General features: G+C 42.5%; 1 protein-coding gene across 1 annotated transcript in view; it reads left to right on the top strand.

Annotated features, from left to right (window-relative positions):
- Nucleotides 1-14,450, top strand: part of LOC129817886 (uncharacterized) — a 50,559-nt gene extending 36,109 nt beyond the window's left edge. The window contains exons 6-9 of the mRNA XM_055873485.1: nucleotides 3,558-3,648; nucleotides 4,072-4,192; nucleotides 8,944-9,096; nucleotides 14,379-14,450. Coding sequence (XP_055729460.1) covers nucleotides 3,558-3,648; nucleotides 4,072-4,192; nucleotides 8,944-9,096; nucleotides 14,379-14,450 — 437 coding nt within the window. The remainder of the gene's footprint in view (nucleotides 1-3,557; nucleotides 3,649-4,071; nucleotides 4,193-8,943; nucleotides 9,097-14,378) is intronic.
- The last annotated feature ends 4,647 nt before the right edge of the window (nucleotides 14,451-19,097 follow it).

Here is a 19,097-nt window from a genome sequence, read left to right as displayed (position 1 = left end):
TACAGTATGGCAGTGTACCCATGCAGTATGGTAATGTCCCAATTCAGTATGGTAGTGTACCAATACAGTATGTTAATGTCCCAATACAGTATGGTGATGTACCAATACAGTATGATAATGTCCCAATACAGTATGGCAGTGTCCCAATACAGTATGGTAATGTACCAATACAGTATGGTAATGTACCAATACAGTATGATAATGTCCCAATACAGTATTGCAGTGCCCCAATACAGTATGGTAATGTACCAATACAGTATGATAATGTCCCGATACAGTATGGCAGTGTACCAATACAGTATGGTAATGTCCCAATACAGTATGATAATGTACCAATACAGTGTGATAATGTCCCAATACAGTATGATAATGTCCCAATACAGTATGGTAATGTCCCAATACAGTATGGTAATGTCCCAATTCAGCATGGTAGTGTACCAATACAGTGTGGCAGTGTACCAATACAGTATGGCAGTGTACCAATACAGTATGCTAATGTACCAATATAGTATGGTTATGTCCCAAATGGAATGCTATTCTGTATTTAGTGCACTAAATAGGGCTCTGGTAAAACATAGTGAACTAAATATTTTGGGAAGCAGACTATGTTTATTACCTCTCCAGTCCAATCATATTCTCATCGCTCACTGTCTGAAAGGATGCTATTTTAATCTCAAGTTTCTAACTCTGGGGATTTCATTAGGTTTTTAACTGACCGATCGACCTCATCCCCCATCATGCACGACCTCTAAGCTAAAGGCTCACAGTAGATAGAAGTGACCCCTATCCACTGGTACAGACTCAGATACGTTTTCATTCTCATATGGGTAAAGGTAGGTTTGAGGGAAGGGTATTTAATCCTAGATCTGTGATTAAGGTAGACTTCTAAGGCCACTTCTACATCTGAAATGTGTGTACAGTCGATGGCTTGGGACCCTCATGACAGCGTTCACTGACCTGGAGCTTAATGTTATCAAGGACCCATTACAGTTATGGTTGCAAAGTTCAGATAAATTTGGGGTAAAATTCCCAAGTTTTCCAGAAATCGTGTTTGGAGGGTGCCAGAAATCCTGCTTATTCCCTCTACTGGGAATTTTAGAAAACCTTGCAACCCTACTTAAAAATAATTAAGGCTGGAAAACTGTATTGAACTTAAAACCGAGTTTGCTCTTTTTCCATAGTAAATTGTTAAAGTCAGAAGCTGACTTTACCATACATATGATGATATCGTCAAGTCTATACCGTCTTCACACAGCCTCACAGATCACACGTCTCCATTTTGGGCCACGACACCTGAGGTGTCCAATTATTTAATGTGTTAAATGTGCACCAATGACTGGCGTCAACGTTTCTAGCATCAACACACACACACACACACACACACACACACACACACACACACACACACACACACACACACACACACACACACACACACACACACACACACACACACACACACACACACACACACACACACACACACACACACACACACACACACACACACACAGTCTAACATTTCCTGAGCACTCTGACTCTTCAAATGCTTGTTAGGCACCTGCTCACACATTTATTTTGTACATGTGATATTTATTAATTTAGCAGACGCTCTTCTCTGGAGTATAATCACTAATCAGGGTACATTGAGTGCGTACACTGTGGAGGTGAAGCCGAGAACAAGTGCATGAATTGTTGTAATCAACGTTATTTGAAATGCTAATTTTCCAATACACAGGGCTAGTGCCCTGAATGAATAGAATGACTGATTATTCTCATAATCAAAGAGGAAAAATTAAGATAAATTGTTGTTTTTTGTGCCTGCTTCTTGAGCGAGAGGGGGGGGGGGGGGGGGGGGGAGAGGGAGGGAGGGAGAGAGTCAGTCAAAAATGTATAAGCATTCATCCAATTTATTGAACATAAACAAAACCCTGGACTAAAATCATTTTTCTTGACTTTCTAACCAGAAACAACAAAACCATTTCTCTTTCACTAACCGCTCTAGGCACACCAGGTTCAAGGCGATCGGATCAGCCATGATGGACGAGTTTCCCATGGATATATCTGAACATGGACAGGTGTGAACAAATAAAGGTGTCCCCTAGAGAGAGAGAGAGAGAGAGAGAGAGAGAGAGAGAGAGAGAGAGAGAGAGAGAGAGAGAGAGAGAGAGAAAGAGAGAGAGAGAGAGAGAGAGAGAGAGAGAGACTTTTTCAATTAGTGCAGATGAGGGAAATGAGGAAATACACATTTTTAAGCAGTTGAGATAGAGCCCTTATCCCATTGACCAACTGGTATTTTCCACTCCCCTTAGTGCAGGGGTCCTCACTACTAACACTCCCTCTAGTGCTAGTGCCGGGGTCCTCACTACTAACACTCCCCCTAGTGCTAGTGCAGGGGTCCTCACTACTAACACTCCCTCTAGTGCTAGTGCAGGAGTCCTCACTACTAACACTCCCCCTAGTGCTAGTGCAGGGGCCCTCACTACTAACACTCCCTCTAGTGCTAGTGCAGGGGTCCTCACTACTAACACTCCCTCTAGTGCTAGTGCAGGGGTCCTCACTACTAACACTCCCTCTAGTGCTAGTGCAGGGGTCCTCACTACTAACACTCCCCCTAGTGCTAGTGCAGGAGTCCTCACTACTAACACTCCCTCTAGTGCTAGTGCAGGGGTCCTCACTACTAACACTCCCTCTAGTGCTAGTGCAGGGGTCCTAACACTCCCTCTAGTGCTAGTGCAGGGGTCCTCACTACTAACACTCCCTCTAGTGCTAGTGCAGGGGTCCTCACTACTAACACTCCCTCTAGTGCTAGTGCAGGGGTCCTCACTACTAACACTCCCTCTAGTGCTAGTGCAGGAGTCCTCACTACTAACACTCCCTCTAGTGCTAGTGCAGGGGTCCTCACTACTAACACTCCCTCTAGTGCTAGTGCAGGGGTCCTTCCTAACATTTCCTAACACAACAACCCAATACAGCAAAGTGAGGAGAGAGTGAGAAAAAAGAGTGGGCAGGAAAAATAACAAGGGATAAGAGAGAGTGACAGACATCTGGCAGGGGTGTGCTGTGCACACTAAACGGAAGTTCCCTATTGGTTTTCTCCCCAATATTTTCCATATGTCACGACGGGTTCATTCATGGGGAAGTAGTACACAGTGGAGGTAATTTCCCCATGGCTTCACAGCCATGCTCAAAACCCTCCTCTCACCTGCAGCTGCCACAACACACACACATACACATACACACTCACACACACATACACACACACTCACACACACACACACTCATACACACTCACACACACGCACCTACTGTATACACACTCACATAAGCACTCCATTCTGTGGAGATAGAATTTGAATTTTAAAACAACCATTGTTGAAAAAATTCAACCTATTTTCAACCGATTTGTAAAATAAGTATCATAACAAAAAAGTCTGAAATCACAAATGCTCATATTCCTGCCATCTTTCTGAGCGATACAAAATGAATCTATATCGGGTCAGAGTCAAACAGGAAGTTGTTTCAGAGTCACTTTGAGTTGCTGTGTCTGTCTGCAGAACCTGACTTTACTGAAGAATGGCTGAGGTCACCTGAAGAGGCAGGTGGAGAAGGCCCACACCTTTGGCTCCTTACCATCAACACGTTCAGGTAAGACATTGTCTACAGTGTTCATATTCCAGACTGCTGTTTGGTTGTAAATCAGGGGCTTTTCAATAGCATAACTTGAAAAAACTGTGTGTGTCACTGTCTTCAGTCTGTCTCAGGGTATTGGTCTGGTTTTCAGGCCAAGGACGTTACCTTATTCATGAGCCAGTGACTCTTTACAGACCTTTTCAATAGATAAAAGTGTATTTCCCAGACTGGGATCTGATTATTTGGATCTGATTATTCCCTTTTCCATTCAGTTCATTCAGAGTTCAAAGGTCCCCAGCGGGATTTAAATGGAATTTACCCCAAGAACACTTTCGTGCCTCCCTGACACTTTCCTGCCTCCTGTCAAAGGTCGAAAAACGTCTTACTGTTAAACCTTGCATCCGCCTCATTGGTATATTTCTCCTTTGTCTACCACAGCACCGACATTGACGCAGAGTTGGACCTGGTCTGTGTACAGGTTTACTGTAACTGTTGGGGGCCATGGAAGCGGTGCCATGCTCACACTGGGCTGGAAGGGGTGCCGGAGCTATGGCGCTGGGTCAGAGGCAGAGGCAAAGAGAGGATTTACTCCGCCCAAAATCATTCCACGAAATAAGACCACGAAGTGAGGAATTTTAGTATGGAAGTCAGTGAGTGTCGAATTTGGTCAACAAGAAATGTAATTGCTAATTTGTTACTTAAGGCTTATTTGATCGAATAGACGTTTCATAATGGTTGTTACGAATGCACTGATATAAGTGGACGGATGTGGCATTTCGACATAATAAATAAAAAAAGACTTTTCATCGGAGTTGGGCCTGTTGTTCACACATCTGCCTTCTCATTGGCAGGTTGGCATTTATTGTCATGAATCTTGCCCTAGAGGCAGCTCTGCAGAGTGGTGACTCGCTGTCACAGCCACAAAGTGTTACAATCTGATTTTAAACCTAACCGTAACCAAACTGCTAACCCTAATGCCTAACCTTAACCTTAAATTAAGACCAAAAAGCAAATGTTTGTTTTCATGAATTTTTACGATATAGCCAATTTTGACTTTGCAGTTGGCCTATCTAGCAGAAATTGCTCAGTTCTGCCTTCAGGGCAAGATGCATGACAGTACACGTTAACATGCCTCTCATTGGCTAGAATGGCTAGAGCCTGATCATTGGCCAAAACCTGATCAAACCTCCTCCCATCTGCCTTTCATTTTTGAAGACATGTATTTCCATTCTTAGTCACTCGACTATCGTGTCACTATAATAGACAGAGGGCAGGAGAGACACCACACCAGATTAACTTCCTGTATGACCTGGAGGTAAAATGGCCCTCACTATCAACCATGGTGTAGGGTAAAGTTTCTCCTGGACGCTGATCTTGGGTCAGTTTAGTATTTTCCTCACTAATGGTTAAGGTTAGGACGGGGGACTTCATTGTAGACTACATCCTCTCAGAAACATGACTGAAAGCACTTGGATCTTTATCAATGTGTGAGTGTCTAAAGTGATAAAACTTTTACCTTTCATCAACTCCACATTTAGAAGTGTTTCATTATTGCTCCTGTTCCTGTAATGGATGTATTGTGGAAATGTAATTGAGACTCTCTAGCTCTTAGCACTTCAATGATACTAGTGGCAAAACTGCTATTGTGTTGTACATTTGTTGGAAAAATGTAGTTCAAACACGTTCTGCTTGTGCCAGAGTCTGGCAAAGTGGTTAGCCATGAGTATGACATGAGTATAAATCCGCTCTCAGCCTTTCCTCTCTGTCTCCCTCTGTATCTGTCTCCCCTCTACATTCCTACAATCACTGCCCAAAAAACAATTTAAAAAAAAAATATATATATATATTCAATAAAACAAACTAACATGTTCTGCTTTGCTTCAGCTCCACACACCAGCGCCTTATCTCAGCTCACTGGTCACGATAACAACACCCATCCTTTGGCCGCCTTTCCTTCCAGTTCTCTGCTGCCAATGACTGGAATGAATTGCAAAGATTGCTGAAGCTGGAGACTTATATTTCCCTCACTAACTTTAAACATCAGCTATCTGAGCAGCTAACAGATCGCTGTAGCTGTACATAGCCCATCTGTACATAGACCATCCAATCTACCTACCTCATCCCCATTGTCAGAGCTGCTAGGAGTACTGGGTGGAGGAGTCAAGCGCAGAGAGCAGGTATTCAAGAACGTGGATTTATTTCCAGTAGACAGGGAAAACGATCATGCCCAAAACACACGGGCGCATGAAAATACCAGTCCAAACACACAGGACTAAACTGTCCGGAAAAATATAAAATCCACATAACAATCCAACACCAAATAACAGAGAAACAAGCCCGCACAAAAGCCAGCGGGCTACCTGCCCTTAAATAGCCTACCCCCCAAACTAAACTCAAAACAGGTGCACCCAATCAGCCCAAACTAACAGAAACAAAAAGAAAATAATCAATGGCAGCTAGTAGGCCGGTGACGACGACCGCCGAGCGCCGCCCGAACAGGAAGAGGCACCATCTTCGGCGGGATTCGTGACACCCATATTGTTTTTATTTACTTTTCTGCTCTTTTGCACACCAGTATTTCTACTTGCACATCCATCACTCCCGTGTTAATTTGCTAAATTGTAATTATTTGCTACTAAGGCCTATTTATTTCCTTACCTCCTCACGCCATTTGCACACACTGTATATAGACTTTCTGTTTTTCTATTGTGTTATTGACTGTACGCTTATTTATTCCATGTGTAACTCTGTGTCGACCTGCTATGCTTTATCTTGGCCAGGTCGCAATTGTAAATGAGAACTTGTTCTCAACTAGTCTACCTGGTTAAATAAAGGACCGAAGGGCCGAAATAAATGTTTTCAATAAAATAAATAATTATGCCGATTCTGTTGCAAAAGGTTTAGTTTTTGCAACAGAAACTGTTTACTCCAAACGGAAAACTAGAGTTTATATTGGACAATTTAGGTCGGTCCCTCCCAATTTTGTTCCGATTGCTTCCGTTTGGTTCTTAAACGGTCAACTGTTTCTATTGCAAGACGTAAAGAATGCACCCCTGTCTTGGATTATGTTCATCAAGCATTAAATGGGGGAAAATAGCCTAAAACAGGGACTTGTCCAATGATAATTCTTGTTTTCTGTTGTAACGTGTTTTAAAAACATTTTCTGTTTTATGCCCTGATGAACACGATCCTGTTCACTTAGCATTGGCATTAACCCCAAATGTCTTTCTGGACGAGAGCATCTTCGAATTGACTAAAATGAAACTGTAAATGCGTCACTTGCTTTTTTATTCCAGGTGTAAATATTTCTTGTTACCCAAGTCTTGCTAGTGTCGTACTAGACACCAGTATGAAGGGAATAATCAGGGTGTAGTCATGCTATAACTATGTGTTGACTCCAATCACTGTGCGAAAATATGTGTATTTCTTTAGATGGCCATCCTCGATAAAAACCAGAGCAACACTAAGTAAGTGATGGTACGGAGCGGATGACTCAACACGCTGTTCTCTAAACAAGGGAGTACACAGCAATGCAACAGGACAACCTTTGTGTTAGACAGCCAAACTGTGTTGGGTGAATCTAACCGCTGGTCCAGGGTCAGATATTTTTTAAGTTGTCCCATTGGTGAAGGTTAGGACCTTGGGGTGGGGTTATCTGATCATAAATCTGTGGTTAGGGGCAACTTCTTCAGTATCTCAAACCAGACAACCACTCAATCCATCTGAAAATGTACTTCAAAAGCCAGAATTATTTTCACCCACTATTTTCATCTCAACCTTTAAGTACATTTGTGTTTTATTCCTTTCTGAAAATAACTGTATTTTCAAGATGCACTGCCCTCCAAAAAGGGATGTGATAATGTATGAATACAATCTACAACGAATAGTGAATGAATTCCTAGTTTTGACTTCACTGGACTTTACACCAATGAAACCATTGAAACCACATTGTCTCCACTCTCCATCTCTCCCCCAGGGATTGGCACCCTGCCCATCTCTCCCCCAGGGCTTGGCTAACCTGCCCATCTCTCCCCCAGGGCTTGGCTAACTTGCCCATCTCTCCCCCAGGGCTTGGCCAACCGGCCCATCTCTCCCCCAGAACTTCGCCAACCTGCCCATCTGTCCCCCAGGGCTTGGCTAACCTGCCCATCTCTCCCCCAGGGCTTGGCCAACCTGCCCATCTCTCCCCCAGGGCTTGGCTAACCTGCCCATCTCTCCCCCAGGGCTTGGACAACCTGCCCATCTCTCCCCCAGGGCTTGGCCAACCTGCCCATCTCTCCCCCAGGGCTTGGCTAACCGGCCCATCTCTCCCCCAGGGCTTGGCCAGCATGCCCATCTCTCCCACAGAACTTGGACAACCTGCCCATCTCTCCCCCAGGGCTTGGCCAACATGCCCATCTCTCCCCCAGGGCTTGGACAACCTGCCCATCTCTCCCCCAGGGCTTGGCCAACCTGCCCATCTCTCCCCCAGGGCTTGGCTAACCTGCCCATCTCTCCCCCAGGGCTTGGCCAACCGGCCCATCTCTCCCCCAGAACTTCGCCAACCTGCCCATCTCTCCCCCAGGGCTTGGCTAACCTGCCCATCTCTCCCCCAGGGCTTGGCCAACCTGCCCATCTCTCCCCCAGGGCTTGGCTAACCTGCCCATCTCTCCCCCAGGGCTTGGACAACCTGCCCATCTCTCCCCCAGGGCTTGGCCAACCTGCCCATCTCTCCATCCAGGGTTTGGCCAACCTGCCCATCTCTCCCCCAGGGCTTGGCTAACATGCCCATCTCTCCCCCAGGGCTTGGACAACCTGCCCATCTCTCCCCCAGAACTTGGCCAACCTGCCCATCTCTCCCCCTGGGCTTGGCCAACCTGCCCATCTCTCCTCCAGGGCTTGGCAAACCTGCCCATCTCTCCCCCAGGGCTTGGCCAACCGGCCCATCTCTCCCCCAAGGCTTGGCCAACCGGCCCATCTCTCCCCCAGAACTTGGCCAACCTGCCCATCTCTCCCCCTGGGCTTGGCCAACCTGCCCATCTCTCCCCCTGGGCTTGGCCAACCTGCCCATCTCTCCCCCTGGGCTTGGCCAACCTGCCCATCTCTCCCCCTGGGCTTGGCCAGCATGCCCATCTCTCCCACAGAACTTGGCCAACCTGCCCATCTCTCCCCCTGGGCTTGGCCAACCTGCCCATCTCTCCCCCTGGGCTTGGCTAACCTGCCCATCTCTCCCCCTGGGCTTGGCCAACCTGCCCATCTCTCCCCCTGGGCTTGGCCAGCATGCCCATCTCTCCCACAGAACTTGGCCAACCTGCCCATCTCTCCATCCAGGGCTTGGCCAACCTGCCCATCTACAAGGCAAAGACCCACCTGTCCCTGTTCAATGACTCAGAGAGGATAGGGGTGAAATCCGGCATCATCCTGCCTATCAGGGACATCCATGCCACTGGGGGCGCTGCCTTCCTCAACCCTTTGGTGAGCACGGTGAGTACTGATGCTGCCAGTGTATTCATTAGTCAGTGTCACTCGTGAATGCTGGACTGGACATGACATGGGTATACATTTATTTGACACATGGGTATAGTGAGGAATGCCAGTTGGCTGAGATCCTAAAACAAGTGATGACTTGAGCTTCTTAAAATCATCGCAAGAGAGATTCAAAACTACAGACAGTGGAAATTGGAAAAAATATAACTTTGAGATATCAGATGTCCGAGCATTCAGCTAAAAGAATATTCACCCTGAGATTTTCACTTAGGCCACAAATCCCCCCAAATACCACCTCTACAGACAGATGACACCATTTTTAACATTTAGCCAGGAGCACAGTTTCAATGACAAGACATAATCCGATGACATGTTCCCACTAACAAGCTGACCCAAACCACACTGTGCTTACTCAGGTATTTAAAACATGTTTTTTTTACATGGTCTCTTTCAGCACGGTTCCAGCAGCTATGGTGAATGCCTAACCAGTGGTGTGCATTCATAGATGCCAACGGAAGCCAGGCTTCCCCAAAATATTTATAAAAAAACAACAAAAAACATTTAAAATAATTAATCTGTGTTTCATAATCCTTCATTTCTCAAGAGGCTGAATGTATCATGTAGTAACCATAATAGTGTTAAACAAATCTAAATATATTTTATATTTGAGATCTTCCAAGTAGCCACCCTTTGCCTTGATGACAGCTTTGAAAACACTATTGGCATTCTCTCAACCAGCTTCATGAGATAGTCACCTGGAATGCATTTCAATTAACAGGTGTGCCTTGTTAAAAGTTAATTTGTGGAATTTCTTTCCTTAATGCATTTGAGCCAATCAGTTGTGTTGTGACAAGGTAGGGGTGGTATACAGAAGATAGCCCTATTTAGTAAAAGACCAAGTCCATATTATGGCAAGAACAACTCAAATAAGCAAAGAGAAACAACCAGGCCTCCACAATCACTTGACCTCAACCCAACTGAGATGGTTTGGGATGAGTTGGACCGCGGAGTGAAGGAAAAGCAGCCAACAAGTGCTCAGCGTATGTGGGAACTCCTTCAAGACTGTTGGAAAAGCATTCCTCATGAAGCTGGTTGAGAGAATGCCAAGAGTGTGCAAAGCTACCATCAAGGCAAAGGGTGGCTACTTTGAAGAATCTCAAATATAAAATCTATTTTTGTATTTGTATGACACTTTTTTGGTTACTACATGATTCCATATGTGTTTTCATGTTGTCACTATTATTCTACAATGTAGAAAATAGTCAAAATAAAGAAAAACCCTTGAATGATGTGCCCAAACGTTTAACTGGTTCTGTATGTGTAGGCCATCTATCTGATGCTATCTGGTCCAAAAGAGTGTTACATTGTTGTCGCCTGTAGCAACGAATGCAAGTGAAGCCAGCGAGTGTTTGACCTCCATTGATTAAAAAAAATAAAAAAATAATAGCCAATCAGCGTTGAGTTAAACTGAGTGAGCTCAGCTGTGAATGGTCCTGGCGCACCAAAAAAAAGTGTCAAGGGAAGCCAGCTTGGATTTGGCGTCACTCCTGTCAAATTGCATCGAGAGCATACGTCATTGACAGAAACAATTTGAATTGTTGCATCTCATTGTATTGTGTAGCTAAAATTGGCCCTTTACTAAATTATCCATGGATGGATATAGGAATTTGGACTTGTGGTTTTACTTAATTCTCCTTACTGGCCAATGATTATAACAGCAATTCTGATCCAACCATTAATTCCTACATTGTGCCCTTGGCCTGAGAGGATGGAAGTTCAATATGTAGCTAGATGTAGAAGGCTAATGTTAAGTAGCTAACGTTGCCCATGAATGGAAGTTAGGCTAGCGAGCAAGCATTTTAGCCATGTAGCCGAGGACAACAAAACATGTAAGCGTGTACTGTATGACAGTGATAGACTGTTTCATCAACATGAAAGAGAGGAGGATGGTATTGGTGTTTCTCTACCAGTAGGGTGAGTCAACATGTTTTTACTATTTACACATGCACACGCACACACACATCAGAAACATGGACATCATATTTAGCTTACGTTGACTGGACTAAATTGTTTTTGGTATCTTTTAGTTGTCACTGTATTAGACTAAGCAGAGGTGATTTGATGATTTTGAAATGGTGCTGGAATAGTGGAGGCAGCTCCTGTTAACTTTGCGACTTGCGATTCCTCTCTGTGGTTCTAAATCAATTGTCGTTTAGTGGTCGGAAAAAATGTCGGCAACATCAACTTGCTTGACCGACCGTGCTGTAGGTAATGTAACTGTTACATGCAATATGCTTTGTGAACATCACTGGACAGAGGTTGCTCTCCGGCTTTGTGATGAAACAAAGGTGTGGTTGAATTTATTCTGCCACTGTGTCTTCTTATTGTCTCAGCCTTTAGGCCTATATATCACGGTATCAAGGCATATGATTGAACTAACAGGTTATAGAGCAAACAACATATCACAACACATAGGATGTAGTATCGCTTTTTTTCTGGCGTCCCCAGTGCTTTTACCTACACACCGCTACTGTGGCAAACCAAGCCAGCTCAGTACAGCTTGGTTTGGCTCGGCTCAGTTTAGTGCGAAAAGCCCCAAAGAAACAAAAACCCAACCAAGAACAGGTCCCCAGACAATCACTCCTCTTCGGATGAAGTCACTAAAATAAAAGGACACGTTCAAATATGTCACGAGGGCTTATAAGACCCCCCCCCCCCCCCCCCAAACGCATATGCACACACACATAGACACACTTCAAGTGAGGAGACGAATGGATTGAGTTTCTGATAGATGTTCACATACAGTACGTGGGTGAGCTGTCAGAGCAGTGTGGTGGAGAAGACGAAGCTGAGACACCTTGGTTTCTACTACCCAGAGGATATTTTTACCGAGAGTTGCTAGGTTGCACTGGCCGGGGTTCTGAATATAGATGTTTAGGGAAGAATACTGCTATCAGTTGTCTGTCCCAAGGTGTTATCACTGCTATCAGTTGTCTGTCCCAAGGTGTTACCACTGCTATCAGTTGTCTGTCCCAAGGTGTTATCACTGCTATCAGTTGTCTGTCCCAAGGTGTTATCACTGCTATCAGTTGTCTGTCCCAAGGTGTTATCACTGCTATCAGTTGTCTGTCCCAAGGTGTTACCACTGCTATCAGTAGTCTGTCCCAAGGTGTTATCACTGCTATCAGTTGTCTGTCCCAAGGTGTTACCACTGCTATCAGTAGTCTGTCCCAAGGTGTTACCACTGCTATCAGTTGTCTCTCCCAAGGTGTTATCACTGCTATCAGTAGTCTGTCTCAAGGTGTTATCACTGCTATCAGTTGTCTGTCCCAAGGTGTTACCACTGCTATCAGTAGTCTGTCCCAAGGTGTTATCACTGCTATCAGTTGTCTGTCCCAAGGTGTTATCACTGCTATCAGTTGTCTGTCCCAAGGTGTTATCACTGCTATCAGTAGTCTGTCCCAAGGTGTTATCACTGCTATCAGTTGTCTGTCCCAAGGTGTTATCACTGCTCAGTTATTATATACAGCTCTCTGGGGAGGGTGTGTGTGTGTGTGTGTGTGTGTGTGTGTGTGTGTGTGTGTGTGTGTGTGTGTGTGTGTGTGTGTGTGTGTGTGTGTGTGTGTGTGTGTGTGTGTGTGTGTGTGTGTGTGTGTGTGTGTGTGTGTGTGTGTGTGTGTGTGTGTGTGTTCGCATGCATACAAGTGTGTGTGCTTTTGTACTTGTGTGTTCGTGACTGTGTGGTGAAGATTGCACTCAGACCCTACACATTGGGTAGACTGGGGCCAATTGTAACAGGAGGCAATTGTAACACCTTGAATTTCTCCAAACAGAAATCTGCGTGAGTGATCTGAGTGATGAAAAGTTACAGTCAAATTTCTCACTATTTATTTATGGGCAAATGAAAATATTTTTTCCCTCCGGCTGTATTTTTGTTATACCGTCCTGAGCCTAATGTCCAATAATTCAAACTAGCATAATTTTCCTCAATGTCTGTTGGCTCAACATTGACATGAATAACATGTCACTGTTGTAGTCTCTTGCTAGGTACATGTTGTCATAGCTGCTGGGTTGATAAAAACAAGTGATTTTAACTTTAAAATTGTATAATTTATACATGAATTATACAAGTAATAACTTGAAATAGCCTTGGGGTCCTGTAGAGTGTCAAAGAAGTTGTAAACAGATATATCTGGGTACCATCAGACTATTCAAATCTAATTAAATCAAATCAAATTTTATTTGTCACATACACATGGTTGGCAGATGTTATTGCGAGTGTAGCGAAATGCTTGTGCTTCTAGTTCCGACAATGCAGTAATAACCAACAAGTAATTTAACCTAACAATTCCACAACTACTACCTTATACACACAAGTGTAAAGGGATGAAGAATATGTACATAAAGATATATGAATGAGTGGTGGTACAGAACGGCATAGGCAAGATGCAGTAGATGGTATAGAGTACAGTATATACATATGAGATGAGTAATGTAGGGTATGTAAACATAAAGTGGCATAGTTTAAAGTGGCTAGTGATACATGTATTACATAAAGATGGCAAGATGCAGTAGATGATATAGAGTACAGTATATACATATACATATGAGCTGAGTAATGTAGGGTATGTAAACATTATATTAAGTGGCATTGTTTAAAGTGGCTAGTGGTACATTTTTACATAATTTCCATTATTAAAGTGGCTGGAGTTGAGTCAGTATGTTGGCAGCGGCCACTAAATGTTAGTGGTGGCTGTTTAACAGTCTGATGGCCTTGAGATAGAAGCTGTTTTTCAGTCTCTCGGTCCCTGCTTTGATGCACCTGTACTGACCTCGCCTTCAGGATGATAACGAGGAGAGGAACCGAATAGCACAGATATGGGTGTTAGTGTAATTATTTGGTTACAGACATAGAAATAGTCATATGTCTTGCAAAATCATTACATACGTCTATGATAATATGGTAATTTATAAATATGAACGTTTTTGAAGTTAATTTATTTGGTTTCTTTTTTTAGATGTTACAAACACACACATACACACACAAATGAGGTAGACAAGCTCCTGTTGCTTTTATCATAAAGTTTCTTTAATTTTCACTTCCTTTGTCAATACTCCTCCTTCTGGAAACCCTACAGCATACCCCTCCACTACTTTACACCCTGTTAATCACAGTCTGCTCTAGCAACCAGCACTAGAAACAAAAACAGATAGCAACCTGCTGCTCTCCAGTTTGTACTGTTGTATCACCTTATCTCCCTCTATCCGTACTGTACTAGATGAGCGCACCACCCCAATCTCCGGCCTTCTCCTGTTTCTATGACAACGACCTCAGCAGGGAGAGCAAATAGTCCCTGCCTCCTCTCGGGTGAGTTCACAACGGGTTGAATGAGCAAATCACTACCACTACTCTGAACTTTGTTTGATATAGGTAGGTAGCCTAGTGGTTAAGTGTGTTGGGCCGGTAACCAAAGTTTGTTGGTTTGAATCCCCTAGCTGACTAGGGGAAAAATATTTTCGATGTGCCCTTGAGCAAGGCACTTAACCTTAATTGCACCAGGGTTACTGTCAATAACGGCTGATCCCTGGCTGTGACCCCACTCTTCGAGGATGTCTCAGGGGGAGTGTGATATGCAAAAACCACATTTCCAATTTACTTGTACATATGTGGAATAGGACAAATGAAATCACCCACCCACCGAATTGATTCATAATTGGAATCAAAATGGAAATTCCCCTACGATCATGAAAGAGGTTGTGTTGTGCCTCCACTCTTGTGAATGATTTGATTGTTTCTCATTTGAAGAGTAATGTTTCGCTTTCAGCCTGTGAGTCAGGCAATAACAGAATCACAATAGTCGCCGACCATATGGCCAATGTTAAAAGACAAACATGCTGGTAGAGGGAAGTAGGCATCGAATCCATTTCAGTTTGAAAGCTAATGGAAAAAACAGGGACTACATCCCAAATGGCACCCTATTCTCTATATAGTCCACTAGTTTTGACCAAGAGCCCTATTAGTGCACTACATAGGGAATAGAGTGCTATTTGGGAAGCAGAGACAGGATCCGTGTAAGGTTATCAAAAACAGATTTTTTATTACGGCATTTATTGCTGACTGTATTGGTTACCTGTTTGTCAATGTGTAAGAGCAACTAGCTATCGTTCCTTTAAAGATACACTGTGACAACCCCTTTCATTAATGTGGACCAAACAAAGAGAAACATCTAAAAGACATGAGGGAAGAAAGAAGGCAATAATCATTATAAACTGGCTGGTTCGAACACTGAATGCTGATTGGCTGACAGCCGTGGTATATCAGACCATATTCCACGGGTATGACAAAACATACACGTTGCGTCGTGCCTAAGCACAGCCCTTAGCCGTGCTATATTGGCCATATATCACACCCCCTTAGGCCTTATTGCTTAAATGGACCATGTTCATTTCTCTCCCTTCTACTTAAACATTTCCATGTGAAATAACCCCATTCTCCATGTCCTTTGCAACTTAATCATAGCTATTGATACGAGCTAGGTAAATAAGTAATCCCTTTGGATAAGGGCTTTGTAAATGGTTGTCACACCAGATACTGACTGGTTTTCTGATCCATGCCCCTACATTTTTTTGTATTGATATATTTTATTGTACCTTTATTTAACCAGGCAAGTCAGTAAAGAACAAATACTTCTTTACAATGACGGCCTACCCCGGCCAAACCCGGACGTCACTGGCCTGATTGTATGCCGCCCTATAGGACTCCTAATCACGGCCAATTGTGATACAGCCTGGAATCGAACCAGGCTCTGTATTGACACCTCTAGCACTGAGATGCAGTGTCTTAGACCGCTGTGCTACTCAGGTGGTAGCTGTGACCAACAGATGCATGTCTGTATTCCCTGCCATCTGAAATCCATAGATTAGGGCCTAATGAATTTATTTTAACTGACTGATTTCCTCATATGGACTGTAACTCTTTGAAATTATTACATGTTGTGTTTATATTTTTATTCAGTGTAGTTCCTTTCAGTTGGTAGAGCCTACATTAATATTCCCTGTAATTACATTGTTTCGTTTACCTTAATTTGCTTCCTCTGTAAACACCGTCACAGCCATGCGGTTGTTGCTGAGAATCATTAGCTAATTCAATCAGTTATGGAGCGGAGCGCAGACCGAGCCGTAACAGTTTGAACCCGACGCACGGCGCATTACTTGGCCGTGTCGTCACACAGTTCCATGGTTAGTGCAGGCAATAGACAAGAGTATATTTTACTATTGTACACTATCCTCCCTATTATAATTCTATGTACACTAATCTTTTAATATTACCATGGGTTGAATCCTTTTCAGAGTGAATCAAACCACCGGTTTCTTTCTTTTGTGCATAAAGGCTCTCCTGAAAAACAGTTTTTTATGATGCATCAATACTCTCCCAAATCTAAAATATCTGAGATTTTTTTAAATATACCATTTGGAGTCTGTCGACAAAATTCAAACAAAAAAGTACAACATAGGGGATGGCTTAAGATACTGTACTGAAAACAATATTGAATGAAAACTCCACGACAACATCTGTTGGCCAGCAAGTGGGAGGGATTTCAGCAGTAGAGTGAAATGTATTCAATGCCTGCAAGTTAGCCACACCTGCAGAGCGTGATAAGCGACTAAATAAGGTAAACCTGAATACCCAATACTGAGAAGTGCGTAAGGAAGGTGTGCATAGGAAAGATGTACAATTCCTAAGTCTGAATAGGTCACTTAGTTTCTGTCTCTCTCCTCCTCGCCAAGCCTACCCAGAAATATATTTTATTTATTTATTTTTATTTAACCTTCATTTAACTAGGGAAATCAGTTAAGAACAAATTCTTATTTACAATGATGGCCTACCCGGTAGGGAAGTGTGAAAGTGGTAGGGAAGTGTGTGTGTGTGTGTGTGTGTGTGTGTGTGTGTGTGTGTGTGTGTGTGTGTGTGTGTGTGTGTGTGTGTGTGTGTGTGTGTGTGTGTGTGTGTGTGTGTGTGTGTGTGTGTGTGTGTGTGTGTGTGTGTGTTTCTGTGTGCACACATTTGCTTGCTCAAGATTTCATATGCTGTTTTGTAAGCACTATTCGAGATACCATAGGACCAATGACACACTGTTAAATATGATCCAATGCAGACTTTAAAAACATAATTAAACAGCACTTTTAACAATGTGAAGTTGATATTTTAATACTTTCGATATCACCAAAGAACCTTAGGCCTTTTCTTACTGCTGCAGGCTTTCATAATTGACTTTTTATTTGTAAATGTCATTTTGACACAAAAGTATTACAGCAATGTGAATACATAACTAAAAGACTTGAATGAAAGTTGTCTTGGTGGTTGTCTTGTAGCTACGCTGCCTTTTATGGTCAAAAATTGTATACAGTTCCTTCAGAAAGTATTCACACTCTGTCACGCCCTGACCTTAGAGAGCCTTTTTATGTCTCTATTTGGTTTGGTCAGGGTGTGATTTGGGGTGGGCATTCTATGTTGGCCCCGTGTAGCTCAGTTGGTAGAGCATGGCGCTTGCAATGCCAGGGTTGTGGGTTCATTTCCCACGGGGGGCCAGTACAAAAAAAGTATGAATGTATGTACTTGTAAGTCGCTCTGGATAAGAGCGTCTGCTAAATGACTTAAATGTAATGTAAATGTATGTTCTTTATTTCTTTGTTTCTGGCCGAGTGTGGTTCCCAATCATCATTTCGACGAGCGTGACACACCCCTTGACTTTATCCACATTTTGTTGTGTTACAGCCTGAATACAAATTGGATTAAATTGAGATATTTTGTCACTGGCCTACACATAATAATACACATAATAATACACATGATAATACACATGATAATACACATAATAATACACATGATAATACACATGATAATACACATAATAATACACATAATAATACACATGATAATACACATGATAATACACATGATAATACACATGATAATACACATAATAATACACATGATAATACACATAATAATACACATGATAATACACATGATAATACACATAATAATACACATAATAATACACATAATAATACACATGATAATACACATGATAATTGGGGTGATTGGGGACACTGCCCTGTGTAGGGTGCCGTCTTTCGGATGGGACGTTAAACGGGTGTCCTGACTCTCTGAGGTCATTAAAGATCCCATGGCACTTATCGTAAGAGTAGGGGTGTTAACCCCGGTGTCCTGGCTAAATTCCCAATCTGGCCCTCAAACCATCATGGTCACCTAATAATCCCCAGTTTACAATTGGCTCATTCATCCCCCTCCTCTCCCCTGTAACTATTCCCCAGGTCGTTGCTGCAAATGAGAACGTGTTCTCAGTCAACTTACCTGGTAAAATAACGGTAAAATAAAAAAAAATAATAATAATAATACACATGATAATACACATAATAATACACATGATAATACACATGATAATACACATGATAATACACATGATAATACACATAATAATACACATGATAATACACATAATAATACACATGATAATACACATAATAATACACATGATAATACACATGATAATACACATAATAATACACATGATAATACACATGATAATACACATAATAATACACATAATAATACACATAATAATACACATAATAATACACATAATAATACACATGATAATACACATAATAATACACATGATAATACACATGATAATACACATAATAATACACATGATAATACACATGATAATACACATAATAATACACATGATAATACACATGATAATGCACATGATAATACCCAATAATGTCGACATATTTACAATTAATAAAAAATGAAAAGCTGAAATGTCTTCTCAATAAGTATTCAATCATTTTGTTATGGCCAGTCTAAATAGGTTCAGGAGTAGAAATATGCTTAACAAATCCCATAATAAATGATATTGGCTCAATCTGTGAACAAAAATAGTGTTTTTAACATCATTTTAAAT

This window comes from Salvelinus fontinalis, chromosome 20 (assembly GCF_029448725.1).
Source record: "Salvelinus fontinalis isolate EN_2023a chromosome 20, ASM2944872v1, whole genome shotgun sequence".
NCBI classification, from domain to species: Eukaryota; Metazoa; Chordata; class Actinopteri; order Salmoniformes; family Salmonidae; genus Salvelinus; species Salvelinus fontinalis.
The sequence above is the reverse complement of the archived record's forward strand: the minus strand, read 5'-3'. Positions and strand labels throughout refer to the sequence as shown.